General features: G+C 39.1%; 1 protein-coding gene across 1 annotated transcript; it reads right to left on the bottom strand.

Annotated features, from left to right (window-relative positions):
* Positions 1 to 5,173: 5,173 nt before the first annotated feature.
* LOC121507565 (ADP-ribosylation factor 5-like) lies at positions 5,174 to 12,029 on the bottom strand. Its single transcript, XM_041783989.1, has 6 exons — positions 11,754 to 12,029; positions 9,407 to 9,487; positions 9,199 to 9,308; positions 8,870 to 8,941; positions 6,981 to 7,103; positions 5,174 to 6,780 (listed from the first exon to the last, which is right to left on the bottom strand). The coding sequence occupies exons 1-6, from the start codon at positions 11,818 to 11,820 to the stop codon at positions 6,694 to 6,696; spliced, it is 540 nt and encodes a 179-aa protein (XP_041639923.1). The 5' UTR covers positions 11,821 to 12,029; the 3' UTR covers positions 5,174 to 6,693.
* Positions 12,030 to 16,263: the final 4,234 nt, after the last annotated feature.

Genomic DNA, 16,263 nt, shown 5'->3' with positions numbered 1-16,263 from the left:
AACTACATTTCACCATTTGATATGCCCAATTTTGGTTGTTTAACCAATTTCTGCCAACATCTGCCTATTTTTCCTTTCTCAGTTAACCCTTTTTTTTGCCAGTTTATATCAATTTTCCATTCCATTTCACCAAATTTCCACTCGTTTTGCCAATTTAAAGCCATTTCAGCCACATTTTAACTCCCTTTTACCGCTATTTTTGCCCATTTTGGCCACTTTAACCCATTTTTGCTATTTTTTATCTAATTTTTGCCACTTCTAACCCATTTCTGCTGCTTTTAAAATCCAACTTCACCACCTTTTCCACCATGTCTTTTTTCTTTTTTAATTTTCCTAGACACATGGATAAATAAAGATATTAGTTTCTTTGATAAGAGTGGTTATTATTCAGGTCAAATATAAAATATGGGTATCACAGCTTAACTTTACAATGGACCATGGTTTTGCTGACCTCCATGGGCCCCAGTTTGGCTGGGCACCAGAAAGCTCTCCCATTTATGTCCCTTTAGGAATGGCTTTGTCCGCTATTCCGAACTGTGCATGGCTGTTCAACCACCTTCAGGTACAGTGGGGCTCCCCGGTCTCTGGCACCTTTATTTTGGGGGTCACAGGCTGAAAAGGTTATGAACCACTGCACTAGAGAACAGATCTGTTTGCTTTGATTCAGTATCCAGGCTGAAAAAAAAAGTTCCTGATGTATGTTAGGATCATGATTCTATAAATTCTTGGCTCAAATGTCACAGTACTTATCCACTATGTCATCATTGTTTGTTTGGTTCATTTTGAGGCTTTTTTTTTTTTGCTTTTTTTCTGCAGGTTTTCTTCACTTATTTGCCTTTATAAAAAATGATCTACAGATGACTTTCTGTAGAAAAACCAAATAATTCATCATCAGTTCCTGCATCAAAAGAAGAGATGTTCAGTGTCAGCAGCCAAGCCTCTTCATTCAGCTTTTAGGGCGTAAACCAGCTGTTACTGATGTTTCTGTTACTTTGGGAGGACGTTTTCTCGCTGTAATCGGGTGAAGGACTCGTGTCGATGAAGCTGCACTTTACTGACGCGGGGAAAAAAAGACGAGCATCCATGATGTTTAATTGTAAATATGTTTCTGTTGTAACTGTTTCATGTGACATGAGTAAAGAAAAAATGCTTTTCAGTGGTAAATAAAAAGCACTAACTCCACCCGTCTGAGTCGGTCTGCGCATGTTTACAAATTAAACCAGCCTTTACGGCTAAAACTCAATACTGCACAAAGACAGATAGTCGAGGTTCAAGCTGATTAAATTATTGGTTTATGGATATATAAGTGCATTCTGAATTTTATGCCTACAGTGTGGTCCAAAAAAGTTGGGACAGAAGTTTAACTACCTCTGTTTTACATCACAGCATCTGAAGACTTGAATTTTGGATTTTTTTTTTCCCAATTTTGACTGATGTTCATCTTAAGATCCTCAACAGTGTGATGTTTCTCTTGTCATATTTTGTGCTTCATACGCTCATACATTTTCAATGACAGACTGGTCTGGACTGCATGCAGAGCACCCTCACTCTTTTACTGTGAAGCCATGCTGTTGTAACTCATGGCCTTAAATAAGCAGACAAGCACAGGATGAGCCCATGGAAGCAAATGTTACTCCAAACCTGTGTACACCTCTCAGTATTAGTGTCTTCACAGATGTGTCAGTGACCCATGCCAGGGGCACTAACACACCCACACACCATCACAGTTTAGATGGCCCTCTTCCTCTTTAGCTCAGGTGACTCCATGGCCATTATTACCTCTGCCAAGGAGGTTATGTGATCGACAGGGTTTGTTAGTTTGTTTGTTTGTTAGTTAGTTTGTTAACAACATAACTCAAAAAGTTGTGGATGGATTTTCATGAAATTTTCAGGAAATGTCAGAAATGGCATAAGGAAGAACTGATTAGATTTTGGGAGTGATCCAGATCACCGTATTGATCCAGGAATTTTATAAAGAATTCTTCACTATTGGGAGATAGGGCTAAAGTCTGGGCTCAAGTTTTGGAGTTTATAGAGTTTGAAAGACACACGCCCGGTCGAGGAGACGAGTCTGAGCGTAACAGAGAGAAAGACAGTGAATTATAGCGAGAATACTCACAATGCTGGGAGGAATAGAGGAATATTCACCCTCTGACATGACTTCCAGTCATCCAGTGAGAACATGGGTGAGACTGTCAGTGCATCTGTTGGCCCCGGCAGGCAATGCTTCCACCATGACAGTCCACCTGTAATGAAGCCAATGCTTTGCCTCACTGTGTTTCTACCCCACCGGGGAGGGAGTAATCGGCAAATGCCATGGTGGGGGGCACATGGGGACGGATCCAGGAATTTTTTAAAGGATTCTTCACTACTGGGAGATAGGGCTAATGGCAGAGGTTTATGCTCTCTGAGTGCTTTTCTAGTTTACAAAAACAATTCTAAATGTGGACTCATCAGACCCCTTCAGGTCAGTCCATCTCAGATGAGCTCAGGCCCAGAGAAGTGGGCGGGACTTCTGGGTGTTGTTGATATATGGTAGATGCAGAGACATACTGTGTTCACTGATAAAGGTTTTCTGAAGTGCTCCTGAGCCCATGTTGTAATATCCATCACAGAATGATGACAGTTTTTTAATGCAGAGCTGCCTGAGGGGTCAGAGGTCACAGGCATCCAGTTTTGGTTTCCAGTCTTGCCCCTTATATGTAGAGGTTTCTCCAGATTCTCTAAATCTTTGGATGATATTATGGTCTGTACATGAAGAAATCTCTACATTCATTGTAATGGCATGTTAAGGAATGTCGGTTGTATACTGTGGGACTATTCGTCTGTTCAAAGTGTTGTACTCAAGACCACAATATCCGAGACCAAGACCAAGACCATAAAAATCTATTTAAAACAACATGACAAGGTTGAAAAATTAAAGAGCATTCTCTCTTTTATTTTCTTTTTCTTTTTAATAAATCTGACAGATAAAAACTAGGCATCTGCAACTCTTTCAAAGAACAGCATGCAAAAATCTCAAATCTTAACAAATTTGTTCTAACTAACTTTCTGTAAAAAATAAATCTTTGTATGTATTTAAAAGCCACTGACAAGTCTGGAATTATTTTAAATATCTGAAAATGAGATGTTTCTCTAGATTAGTCAGGTGAATGAGGCCTAAAGTGTTCAGAGGGATTTCTGACTAGAAATAAGATGGGCTGATGTCTGAGTTTTTGCAGGTTTGCAGGTATTTGTTGTTTTAGCAAGTACTGCTCCTTATTATCACATTAATGACGTCGAGGAATAGTAGATCAGTGCTGGTCTCGATGGAAAATCCAGAGTTCGGCCAGTCTGAGACCAGTCTCAAGACCAAGACCGTTCTTGAGTACCACAACACTACTCCTCTGATACCCAATCATGCTGCTATCACCTGTTACCAGTTAACCATCTTACCTGTGGAATGTTCCAGGTGTTTTTGGAGCATTCCACAACCTTTCCAGCCATTTACTGCCCTGTCCCAACTTTTTCTGGAACATGTTGCAGGCATTAAAGTCATGATATGTTTATATTTCCAAATAGTTTATGAATAAGAAACTGCAACCAGGGTCAGGTGGTCTCCAGGATGAGGGTCAAGGATTAAAGAGAATAGAGTCCATGGTAGTGATGGCAGACAAAACTGAAGATCTGAGGCACAGACGTGATATTTTTATTTATCAAACAGGGATGGTAGGCCATGTGACTCCAACGAGTCTTAATCAGGACATAAATAGACTCCTGATGAAGACTTCGAGGAAACGTGGAAACATCCCTGTTTAATAAAAGGTTTTCAGTCACATCAGGGACTCAGGTCTTAAGTCCACGGCAGAGAAGACAGAAATGAATGTGCTGATAATCTCATCTGTTCTTTGCATTAATTATTTTGATTTTGTGCTGTGAAAATGATTTGCAAATCAATGTACCCTGTATTATTCATATTTATCAAAGTGTTCCAACTTTTTTGGAATATGGCTTTTATTCCCCCAATGTTAATGCAAAATAAAAACAAAAAACTGGTCTTTGATCAACTTTATTGTATCTTAAATAAAGGCAAAGTCTTTTAAAAATACAAAATAATAATTATTATGATTTCACCAACATAAAATCGCCATTCGTTTATCGTCATAGCAACAGTGTTGTATTTAAGTACAAATTTAACCTCCAAAAAAACACTTTTAAATAATAGTATATGTTAAAAGTATGATAGTCAAATAGAGATTTATTCATCACAAATGCCAAAGAAGCCAGCCTTCATAAACGTGGTGTAATATTGGTAAACAGGTGAAGAAAATCAGTGCAGTAAACTTAGATTAGATTTAGATTAAACTAGTTTCAGGTCAAAGTGCCATCAGCCTCTAATCCACAATAATTACAGCGTTAACTCTGAGTAGTTCTCCAAACTGGAGTTAAAGTGCTTCAGTAGGCAACACAGGAGGAAAAACCTCTGCATAACAACAAAGCCGGGTTTTCTTAAAGTAAGCAGTCAAAGAAAATCTGCTACCATGAAGCTTTTCATGTAAACCTCGACCGCCTTCTTCAGGCTCTGAGTGTTTGTGTCCAAAATGTCGTCAAACGCCTCACCTGAGGATTTAAATCCCCGTCTGTCCGCTGTTAAACAACAAGAAATGATAATATACCAGTAGTTTTAGTGGTACAATCAACACTGCTGCTGAGGGGAGGAACACCACAGATAAAGCTTGTTTTAATTTATTGTTACAATTGCTTAGTTGCTTTTAAAAAAAAACAAAAAAAAACATCACATCCCTCTACCCAGCCACATCCTCCAGGTAGACCTGGAAAAAGTGGCTGGGTAGAGGAATGTGATGTTTTTTGCCTGGAAGACCTCCACAGGGAGGCATCCAGGAGGCATCCTCAGACTTGAACAACCCTCACTGGCTCTTTTCGGAGCAGCGGTGCTACTTCAAGCTCCATGGATGTCTGAACTCCTCATCCTGTCTCTAAAGCTGATTTGAGGTCAGTTTGTTTCCCACACTTATACAGTCAGCTTTAATTGTCAAACTTAATAGTCAACGTTTATCTTTTGTCTGTATATTTGCCACTTTAATTTCTTTTTTTTTCCTATTGTTTTCAGCCCATTTTTTGCCTCTTCTTTTTGTCACATTTTGCCCATTTCTGATTCTTAATCCTGCTTTTTGCAATTTTTGCCCCTTTTTTGCCCCTTTTTGCCCATTTAAGCTGCCTTTTGCAATTAATTAACAATTTTTTTTTTATTTAGCCCCTCTTTGCTGATTTTTTGCCATTCCCCCCTTTCTGCTGTTCTTTGCCCATTATACTCATTTTTCACTCTTTTTTTGCCATGTTTTTGCAGCTTTTTGACCATTTTTGCAACTGTGATCCTCTTTTGTTGCCACTTCTCACCCATATTTTCCACTTTTAACCCTTTTCTGCCATTTTTTGCCCAGTGTCTGCCATTTGATGCATATTTTGATCCTTTTCACCCATTTTTGCCACTTTTTTGACAATTTTCGCTACCTATAAATTATTTTTATTGCCACTTTAACCCATGTTTGCCACTTTTTGCCACTTAGATTGTGGCCCTTGCAAATGTATTTTTCAAAAATGTGTCTCTTTGGCTGAGCAGGGTTGAGTAACACTGCTATAGATAATACCTAAAGAACTGATTCTATTTCCTTTGTGCCACTGTAAAAGCAGCCCTGTAACATGGACTTATCCTGTCATGTTGATCAGACATTAAAATGATTGTTTCCTGAGGTGCAGTGTCCTCCTCCTTCATTACAGCAGTGTTAATGTTCCTGACTAAAACTCTGACTAAAAATGTTCATCAACAGCTGAAAGACTAAACCAAGACTAGCCAAAGGTAGGTCTGTGATGACTAAAACTGACTAAAGTAAGTTTAGTTTTCATCAGACATTCAAAATCCATGATATTTCTCCACTCTGAGTAAATCTGTCAAAAAACAATGCATCTGTATCTCTTCTGCCTCTCAGCTGTAGAAAGCAGGGACCCCAGGAGAACACACTATCATGGTCTGGTTCCAGATTCAGGTAAGAGAATAAATGCTTGGACTAAAAGTAAAGACTAAAATGTGAGGACTTTTCACGGACTAAAACTAGACTAAAGGGTAGAAATGACTCAAATGTGACTAAAACTAAAAGGCATTTAATCACTAAAACTAGACTAAAATTAAAAATTGCTATAAAAATGCACACCGCTCTACAGGGAGGATTATCTGCTCAAATCAGCCGTGTGAATCCTCTGATGCATACCCCAGCCTGTCTTTTATTGTAACTCCACAGATTCATTCTGTGGCTCTAAATGTAACATTCCAGAAGTTTCTATAAAAATATTCCTTAAACTGAAGACCTGTATTAATGCCCTTGGAGAATATTCCCAATAAATAGTTATTGAAAACAACTTTATTTGAAGGCTTAAATCTGAACAAACCCTGGTTATAGTGTCACTAAAAAAAGCCAACTTCAGGACAGAAATCTCAGGGAAAAAAGGGAAAAAGGGTACAGAGAAGACAAAACAATAAAATAAAAGAATCTTTCTGTTTCTGTTCATTTAGACGAGGTCAGCGTTATGAGATGTTCCTCAGATGTTCTGTGTCTCCTGGGTTGCTCACCTCGGCTCAGCTCACAGCAGAAAGCTCCATGAGTATAAAGATCCAGCATCAAACAGAATAAATCCACGTCACTGTTGTTGGATCTGGTGTGAGAGCCAGTCGAGACCTTCGGCCAGACCTGAACCACTGACGGCACAGGACGCCTGGACGAACCACTGCACACAAACACAGAGACAGAGATCAGCTGCAGCTCCAAATTCACTTCTCTAGAATAAAAACTGGTATTAGGGTAGGTTAGATCCTCTGTCTGAGCTAGGACGCATCCTTGTTTCAGCAGCTTCTAGTACCTAAAACAGTGGCTGGATTGCATTGTGGGATTGCTAGCTTAAGTTTTAAAAATGTCATGGACACCTACCGGCTGGGAGACTCCTGATAGGCTGAGAGCCTCCGTGATGTCACTGACAGACATGGCTCTCGGCAAATCCTGTTTGTTAGCGAGCACCAGCACGGCCACGCCTCTCAGCTCGTCTTCATCCAGCTGTGGAGAAAAAACAAGGTTTTCATTTAGTTTAAATTCTGAAATAAATAAACGGTGAAAACTCTGGAATGTTTTCATCTGAACTGATTGGAGGTATTTCAAGTGTAGTTCCTCTGTGTGGCCAGTGGGTGTCACTGTTTGACTGCAGCTTAATTATCAATGCCATGAAAGATTATGATGACGTTATCTGTTTGGACATGATTTATGCTGTCGCCTCTGAAAATTAATAAAATTATTATTTTTTCTGTAGCATCAGGCTGCAGCATAACAAAATTTAAAAAAATGAAGGGGTCTGAATACTTTCTGAATGCACTGTACATATCTTCTAAAACAACATAAAAACAGCTCTCTATATTTTTACTGTCTATTCTGGCCATGAGATCCGTGCAGCTCAGGGGAAAATTGACCTGCTTTCTACTCTCCAGGTTCTCGGTGCATTAAAGCAGTTGTTCTCAACCTTTTCAGCCCACGACCCCAAAAATAAAGGTGCCAGAGACCGGGGACCCCCACTGAACCTGAAGATAGTTGAACACAGCCATGCACATTCAAGAATTAGGGGGGAAAAATGGGAGAGCTTTCTGGGGCCCAGCCAAACTGGGGGCCAGCAAAATCATGGTCCATTGTAAAGTTGTAAAGCTGTGGTATTTCATTTTTCAATCCAATAATAACCACTATCATCAAAGAAACAAATTTTAATTCACTTGTGTAGTAAGTAGCCCTCTTAAAAGCGATTCTTTTGTTAAAACAGAATTAAAATATGTTAAAAATAGCAAAAATGGGTTAATAATGGCAAGAAATGTTGGGAAAGGTGGTGAAATTGGATTTTAAAAGTAGCAGAAATGGGTTAGAAATTGCCAAAAGTTAGATAAAAGTGGCAAAATAAAAAATAAGGGCAAAAATGGGTTAAAGTGGCAAAAATTGTCATATTAAGGGGTAAAAGGCGATTAAAAAGTGGCTGAAATGGCATTAAAGTGGCAAAAATAGGTGGAGATTTGGTGAACTGGGATGAAAATAGATGAAAACTGGCAAACAAAAGAGGCTTAGCTGATGCAGAAAAACTCAGAAACTGGCAAAAATGGGCATATCAAATTGTGAAATGTGGCTTAAAAGTGTTAAAAGGGTTAATAGTGGCAATAATGTGTCAACAATAGGCAGAGAGTGGAGAAATTTGGTTTAGACGTGGCAAAAACAAGCAAGAAATGGTGGGAAGGGTTTAAAATTGACAAAAAATGGGTTTTAGGTTGCAAAAATGTGTTAACATTGATAAAATTCACGGGAAAAAGTGATGAAAACGGGTTAAAAATTTGGCAAAACTGGCAACAGTGTAATTTTAAAAATGTTCTAGTTTTTTTAAGCCATCTGGAGTCCACCTCTCAGTGTCTCGCGACCCCAAATGGGGTCCCGACCCCAACATTGAGAACCACTGCATTAAAGGAACATGAAATGAGGCGCTCATGCTAGAAGTCTGAAAGCACTGACTTGTTAAAATGCAAGCAAAATAAAAACCAAGCTGTAATGCGTGTGAGGAAATTATACAGCAAAATAAACCAGTGCTAATGTGCATTACAAAACACGTTTCAATACAAATGATCATAAAATAAAGGAAGTGCATCAGCTTTACTGTATGCACTCGATGTATAAAACTGACTTGACTCCCGTTTCCCTCTGCAAATGCTTTTTTAACTGAGTTTTTCTGTAATCAAACATATTTTCTATAAAATGGAGGTGTATGTGGCACAGGTTTGTGAGCGTAGGTGTGTTTGTACCATCTTGTGCAGCTCGTCTGCGGCTTCTTTCATCCTCTCGGGGTCGTTGCTGTCAACAACAAATATCAGACCCTAGAGACAGACAAAGACATTCATTCCACTTCATTTTGTCTTCTGTTTTTCTGATTCTTCCTCTTTCTTTACACCAAGCTGGGGCTGTAGCTCTCATCTGCTGCCCACCCTCATAGATCTTTTTCTCCTTGCCTTTCAAACCCAAACAGAAATAAAACCAGATTCAAGTAAACAGTGGGGTCTTCTATGCATACTGCACTTCTGAAGACAGCCCATTATCACATGAGATTTAGTGTTAGTAGCAGAAGTGTGCTCACCTGTGTGTTTACAAAGTAATGTCTCCACAGAGGTCTGATGATGGTCTGACCACCAACGTCCCAAACAGTGAAACTGATGTTCTTATATTCCACCGTCTCCACATTAAAACCTAAAAACACAAACACAAAGTGATTAATTTAATTATTTTAATATTTTATTTTAAATTATTCTGTGTACCTATCTGAACAGATGAAGGCAATGACTCACCGATAGTCGGGATGGTGGTGACAACTTCAGCCAGCTTCAGTTTGTACAGTAGTGTAGTTTTACCGGCCGCATCCAGACCCACTAAACAGGCACACAAAGGACAAATAGACAATTATAGGACAGGTAACAAGCACACAGAGGACAAATAGACAATTACAGGACAGGTAACAAGCACACAGAGGACAAATAGACAATTATAGGACAGGTAACAAGCACACAGAGGACAAATAGACAATTATAGGACAGGTAACAAGCACACAGAGGACAAATAGACAATTACAGGACAGGTAACAAGCACACAGAGGACAAATAGACAATTATAGGACAGGTAACAAGCACACAGAGGACAAATAGACAATTATAGGACAGGTAACAAGCACACAGAGGACAGACAGACAGTATAGAAGTTATGATGGGATGGTAAACAAAAGCAGCAGATCCGTACCATGTTCATTTTGTTCAAGATTTCTGCAAAACGGTCTAAATCAAACTTTAAGACTTTTTAAGACCTTTTAAAAGGCCCACTCAAGAGAAAACTCAACTTTTGCACCACATGACTACACTGATTTCATTAAAAGGTTCTCAGACTTTTTTCAGATTTTTTTGCAAATCTTTCTGCTAGTCTTATCCCATCATTCCATGTTTTTTGCATAGTTCTGGATTTGTACTGATACCTAATATGCCAATATTTACAGAATTATTTTAGATACTGATATTGATAATTATATAAAAAATAAGCGCTGCACGATTAGATAATAAATTACAATGCTGGACAATAATGCAATCTATGATTCTGATTATGAGATAATCCATGTCTACTTGCTTGATTATAAAGAAAAATGCAGATAAAAAATATACAGTAAATTTTTAAAAAAATTAAGTAATACAGCACTACTTTCAAAATCAATTCATATTTCCAAAAACAAAAGCTTTTCCTTCTTCAAAGTGCAAATTAGTTCAAAAGCAATTAATCCGTAGTAGCATGAAACTGAATATGAGGGTGCAACAAGCTTTATGCTATAAAGGAGGAGGCTGGGGTGGAGGAGGTGAAGCTTTATGCTCTAAAGGAGGAGGCTGGGGTGGAGGAGGTGAAGCTTTATGCCATAAAGGAGGAGGCTGGGGTGGAGGAGGTGAAGCTTTATGCCATAAAGGAGGGGGCTGGGGTGGAGGAGGTGAAGCTTTATGCCATAAAGGAGGAGGCTGGGGTGGAGGAGGTGAAGCTTTATGCCATAAAGGAGGAGGCTGGGGTGGAGGAGGTGAAGCTTTATGCCATAAAGGAGGAGGCTGGGGTGGAGGAGGTGAAGCTTTATGCCATAAAGGAGGAGGCTAGGGTGGAGGAGGTGAAGCTTTATGCTATAAAGGAGGAGGCTGGGGTGGAGGAGGTGAAGCTTTATGCCATAAAGGAGGAGGCTGGGGTGGAGGAGGTGAAGCTTTATGCCATAAAGGAGGAGGCTGGGGTGGAGGAGGTGAAGCTTTATGCTATAAAGGAGGAGGCTGGGGTGGAGGAGGTGAAGCTTTACCAGCAGCAACAGTGTGGCACATCAGTAAATGCAAGCAGGGATTAGTGAGAAGTACGCCATATTTAAATTTGAGAGAAAGAGCTGTGATTGGCTGTGGGAGCTGGGAGTGATAATAGGGATCAGCTGGCTGTCAGCTGATCTACATGAAGTTGTGCTGAGCTTCCTACTTATGTAGTGGCACAGTTAAAGAACATGGATGCTGGACATACTGGTGTTACTCTAGTCAGGGTTTTTTCTCTGTTGTTGAATAAAATGTTTAACTTTTGTGGTGAAAATAACTTCATATTCATAGAGTTATGCAACAAATACAAGCATTAAGAAATAAAGGACTGTCTCATCACATTTTTTATTGTTGTTTCTTATTTTTTCATATATAGGTTACATTACATGTAGGGTTGAAAAAAATGAACTATTCTAATTAAATCACTCTTTAGACGAATATTAGTAACATAAATAAAAAAGAATCTTTAGTTTTTCTTTGCATTTTCCTCATTTTTCTGTGACTGACTACATGTGCTTAAGAGATTAGGGTATAATGTTTCTTTCATATTGCTAAAAGGACAGGGTAACAACAAAGTATGGTGCGTGGTATCTTTTAATAAAAGCCGAAAAAAAAAAACATTCGGTTTCCATTCATGCTAATTCATGAGGCACATTAATTGTGTATGCCTGCAGAATAAGTTAGTTTAGTTTTTTACATTTTGTGAATTTAAAAGTTAAGGTTTCTGGAGAATGGCTCCTTAATCTGTAGTTTAAAATGAATTTAAATATCTTGAGAACTAGATTAACTGCTCAGATTCTAATAGTAATGATAAATTAGATCTTACCCATTAAAATCCGTACAGGTGTTTTGCTCATGAACCTGGAGAAGATGGAGGAGATGACGACTCCCATGGCGGTTGTTGAAGAAAGTTCTGTCCTCTCGGTAAACGGCTCGCGCTCTTTCTGTCGGTGTGTGTGTCGGTGTGTGTTTTTATAGACAGACGGTCCGAGTGTGTGTTATCCATGCTGTCACAAAGGCTGGTGTCAGCTCGGTACACGGTGGCAGCAGAAACGTTGGCAGCAACAACAACAACACCGACGTCAACACCGCAACGGCCTATGGCAACGACACATTACAGAGGAAGTTACTTCCGCTACTTCCGCTACTAGCTAGACCTTCAAAATAAAAGCGCGCGTGTTGACTGAATCTGATTGTTTACAAGAAATTAAAGAAAAAAACGAACAGAAATCTTTTTTTTTTTTTTCCCGGCTTAAAACTTAGAAGTAGTCGTGAAGAAAAGAATAAGAAAAAAGAAGATATACAATGCTCTGGAAAAAGTATTAGCCCCTTTCCTGATTTCTTTCTTTCTTTCTTCTGTTTTTGGTCACTCTTAAATGTTTCAGATCATCAAATATTTTTTTATATGAGACAAAGATAACCTAAATAACTGCACATTGTAGTTTTTAAATTATGATGTAATTTATTAAGGTAAAAAAAAGGCACCCAACCCTACCTGACTTTATGTGCAAACGTAATTTCCCCCCTGTTAAATCATGAATTAACTTTGATTAACCACATGTTTTTGGAGAGTTGAGTTCAGTTTCCCCAGACCCGATTACTACCAGATAAGGTGAAATAGGCTGAAAGATCTCAAAAGAAGAAGAAAAAAAAAAAACTGACACCACCTAAAGAAATTCAAGAACATATGAGAAACAAAGTCACTGACATTTATCAGCCCGGAAAGGAATCAAGGAAAATAATTTAAGCTGGGATATCCATGGCAAAAAATGGACGGAAAAGGTGGTGCAATAGAGTTAAAATGTGGCAAAAAAGGTTAAAGTGGAAAAAAAAAGGTATTAAAAGTCACAAAATAGGAAAAAGCGGCAGAAACAGACAGAACATTTGGTGAAAGGGAATACAAAAATGGGCATAATAGTTAAATATGATTAGAAATGGCAAAAATAGATAAAGAGAGTTGTGAAATGGGTCAATAGTGGTAAAACTGGGTCAACAGAGGCAACTATAGCTGGTGGAAAGAGTTTAACAGTGTTGCAGTTGGGTTAAAACCTGCCAAAAATTGGTTTAAAGTGACGTAAACAGGAAGAAAAGTTGATGAAACTGGATTAAATGGATTTAAAATGACAAAGATGGGCATAACAAACCCTGAAATGTTGTTCAATTTGGTAAAATTGATGAAAGAGTGGTGAAAAGAGGTCACTAGTGCTAAAACTGGGTCAACAAAGGCAAATAGCAGTAAAATGATAGAAAGGGTTTGACAGGTAAAATGGGCATTATGAAGACTGATGAAAGATTGGTAAAAAAAAATTGGTCAACAGTGGCAAGTACAGCTGGAAAGTGGCAAAAACTGGCAGATAATATGGTGGGAAAGGTTTAAAAGTGGTGTAATGGGGTTCGAATTGGTTCGAAAATTGGTTTAAAGTGGCAAAAATGGGCATAAGACATGGTGAAATGGACAAAATAGTAGTGAAAATGGGTGAAAAGTCATTAAAAAGGGGCCAAAAGTGGCAACTATAGCATGAAATTGGCAAGAGAAGGCAGAAAGCGGGGTGGAACAAGTTTGTAAGAAACAAAATGGCTTTAAAGTGGCAAAAATGGGCAGAAAAGGTGGTGAAATGGAATTAAAATGGGGGAAATAGGTTAATAGTGGCAAAAATAGGTGTAATAACTTTGGTAATGTGGGAAAAAAATGGCAAATTGGATGAAAAGAGTGGTTAAAAGGGGTTGATAGTGGTAAATATGGTCAACTAAAACACCTATAGCTGGAGAGTGGCACAAAAAGGCAGAAAAAGTGGTGAAATGGGATAGGAATATTGCAAAGTGGGTTTAAAGTAGCATAACAAATACTGAAAATAGTAATTGTGGGTAAAATTGGCAATAATTGATAAACTTGTGGTAAAAAGGGGTCAACAGTGCAAGTAAAGCTGGAAAGTGGCAAAAACTGACAAAAACAATTAGCGGAAGTGATTTAAAAGTGGTGAAATTGGGTTGAAATGGGACAAAATTGGTTTGAAGTGGCAAAAACGGCAGAAAAAAATGGTGAAAAGTGTCACAGTGGTTAAAAAATGGCTAAAACTCAATTAAAGTGGCGTAAATGAACAGAAATAAAAGTGTTGAAATTGGATAGGATGGGGCAAAAATGGGTTTAAAGTGGGAATGGGCATAAAAAATAGTGAAATGTGGTTTAAATAGTTAAAAATAGATGAAAGAGTGGTGCAAAGGGTTAATAGCAGTAAAGAAAATGGGTCACCCATGGATGTAAAATGGCAGAAACAGGCCAAAAACATTTAAAAGTGATGGAATGGAGTTTAGATGTGGCAACAATTGGTAAAAACAGATTAAAACTGGCAAATAATAGTGCCATAAATAGGCATAAAAGTGTTTATGGATTAGAAGTGGCATAAATAAACCCAATAATAGTTTGACGCACTTTTCAGGTCCAGAATGAGGAAACTGTTAGCATTGACACTAGCACCAGTGCTACTGATCATTAATACCATCACTAAATCACAACTAGGGCCCATTCTCTGGGTTTCTGTGGGCAGGCCTGCTAAAAAGAGTTTTATTTTGATAGTCTGACCTCTGTACTCTGTCTTCCTCAGGTGATGTAAACAGGAAGTGTTGATCTGTCTTTGCTGTTGTCGGCAGAAATGACGCCGTCTGTTTCCTGTGTTGGTGTTACTCACTTTGGATTTTTTAGTCTGTTTTAAAAAGGAGAAATCAAACTCCATCATCACATTCAGCTTGAGGAATATTATTAAAATAAAATGAGTTCACTGAAGGTTTTCTTCATAAAGTAGCTTATAACAATCTAAATTCCCCCCAGCAGGAATGTTTTTAGCTGCATATGCGGTTAGATATTCAGCAGGCGGGGTTTTAGGAAGTGAGACTTTGCTGACACAGCGAGGCTGAAGCTGTGGTGTTAGTTTCATTCCTGGTTGTTGTGATCTGATTGTGTTTACAGTCTGAGAAAAGAGAAGTTCACACACAAGAGAACGCTTTCCCAGTACCTCTTTCCACACACGGAGGGAAGTTTGTGGTTTGTTTGTGGTTCAGGAAAATCACAGCAGAGTGAGACATCACATTGTTCTCTCTGCAGGTTTCCTCCACGTGGACGATTACAGTAACCTCAGATTACACAACAGCTAATGGACTATAGTTGAACTCTAGAGGATTTTATCTCTTGGGTTATTCCAGAATTGGAGGACAGTTTAGCCACCAAAACATCTGAAAAATAAACTTTTGGTTCTCACATTTCTGATATATATATTTAAAATCTGCAGGCAATAAAACATCTGGTAATGTGCTCAGTCCTGCTCAGGCATCTAAGATGACATTTTTATTGGGTTTTTAATTTGTGTTTTCCTTTGCTTGGTGCAACCCTGTCACCTAAACTAAACCACCTGAACCACAGGTATTTAAGATGTTCTTTCAGAAATCATTTCTCCCGGAGCCCAGGAGGTCCCATGAACATGTTTATTTTTTAATACGCGCACGCAATTTAGTATTTCGCAAGCGCGTTGGAGTGTCACGCACGCGCGATTGAAAATGTCGCACTCACGTTTCAGTACCTCCCACGCACATTTGAGTATCTCGCGCGTGAATTTTAGTATCTCGCACGCGCGTTTTAATATCTCGCGCCTGCCTTCTAGTATCTTGTATGTGCGATTTAATATCTCGCACGCGCGTTTAAGTATCTCGCATGCGTGATTTAGTTTCTTGCACCCACCTCATTGGTATGTCCCACGCACGTCGTAGTATCTCGCACGTGCATTTTAGTATCTTGCACGCGCGTTTTGGTATATCGCACGCGCGTTTTAATATCCCGCACGTGCATTTTAGTATCTCGCACGCGCGTTTAAGTATCTCGCATGTGCGATTTAATATCTCGCTCGCTTGATTTAGTATCTCGCATGCGCGTTTGAGTGTCACGCACGCGCGATTGAAAATGTCGCACTCACGTCTCAGTACCTCCCACGCACATTTGAGTATCTCGCGCCTGCATTTTAGTATCTTGCACGCGCGTTTTGGTATATCGCACGCGCATTTTAATATCTCGCATGCGCGTTCTAGTATCTTGTACGCGCGTTTTAATATCTCGCACGTGCATCTTAGTATCTCGCACGCGCGTTTAAGTATCTCGCATGTGCGATTTAATATCTCGCACGTGCGTTTAAGTACCTCCCAGGTGCCTTTATGTATCTTGCACGTGCGATTTAATAACTTGTATGCGCGTTTTAGAATATCGCACGCGCGATTAAATATCTCGCAAGCCCGATTTAACATCTCGCACACACGTTTTAGAATCTCGCACGCGCATTTTTTTATTTCGCACG

This window comes from Cheilinus undulatus, linkage group 3 (genome assembly GCF_018320785.1).
Source record: "Cheilinus undulatus linkage group 3, ASM1832078v1, whole genome shotgun sequence".
Classification (NCBI taxonomy): domain Eukaryota; kingdom Metazoa; phylum Chordata; class Actinopteri; order Labriformes; family Labridae; genus Cheilinus; species Cheilinus undulatus.
This window is presented reverse-complemented; position numbering and strand designations above follow the sequence as displayed.

Coding starts and splice junctions, on each gene's coding strand:
- LOC121507565 (XM_041783989.1), bottom strand. CDS start 11,820: ATGGGAGTCGTCATCTCCTCCATCTTCTCCAGGTTCATGAGCAAAACA. Junction 9,488..11,753: donor ACCTGTACGGATTTTAATGG/GTAAGATCTAAT, acceptor GTGCCTGTTTAG/TGGGTCTGGATGCGGCCGGT. Junction 6,781..6,980: donor TATCAGGAGTCTCCCAGCCG/GTAGGTGTCCAT, acceptor GTTTGTGTGCAG/TGGTTCGTCCAGGCGTCCTG.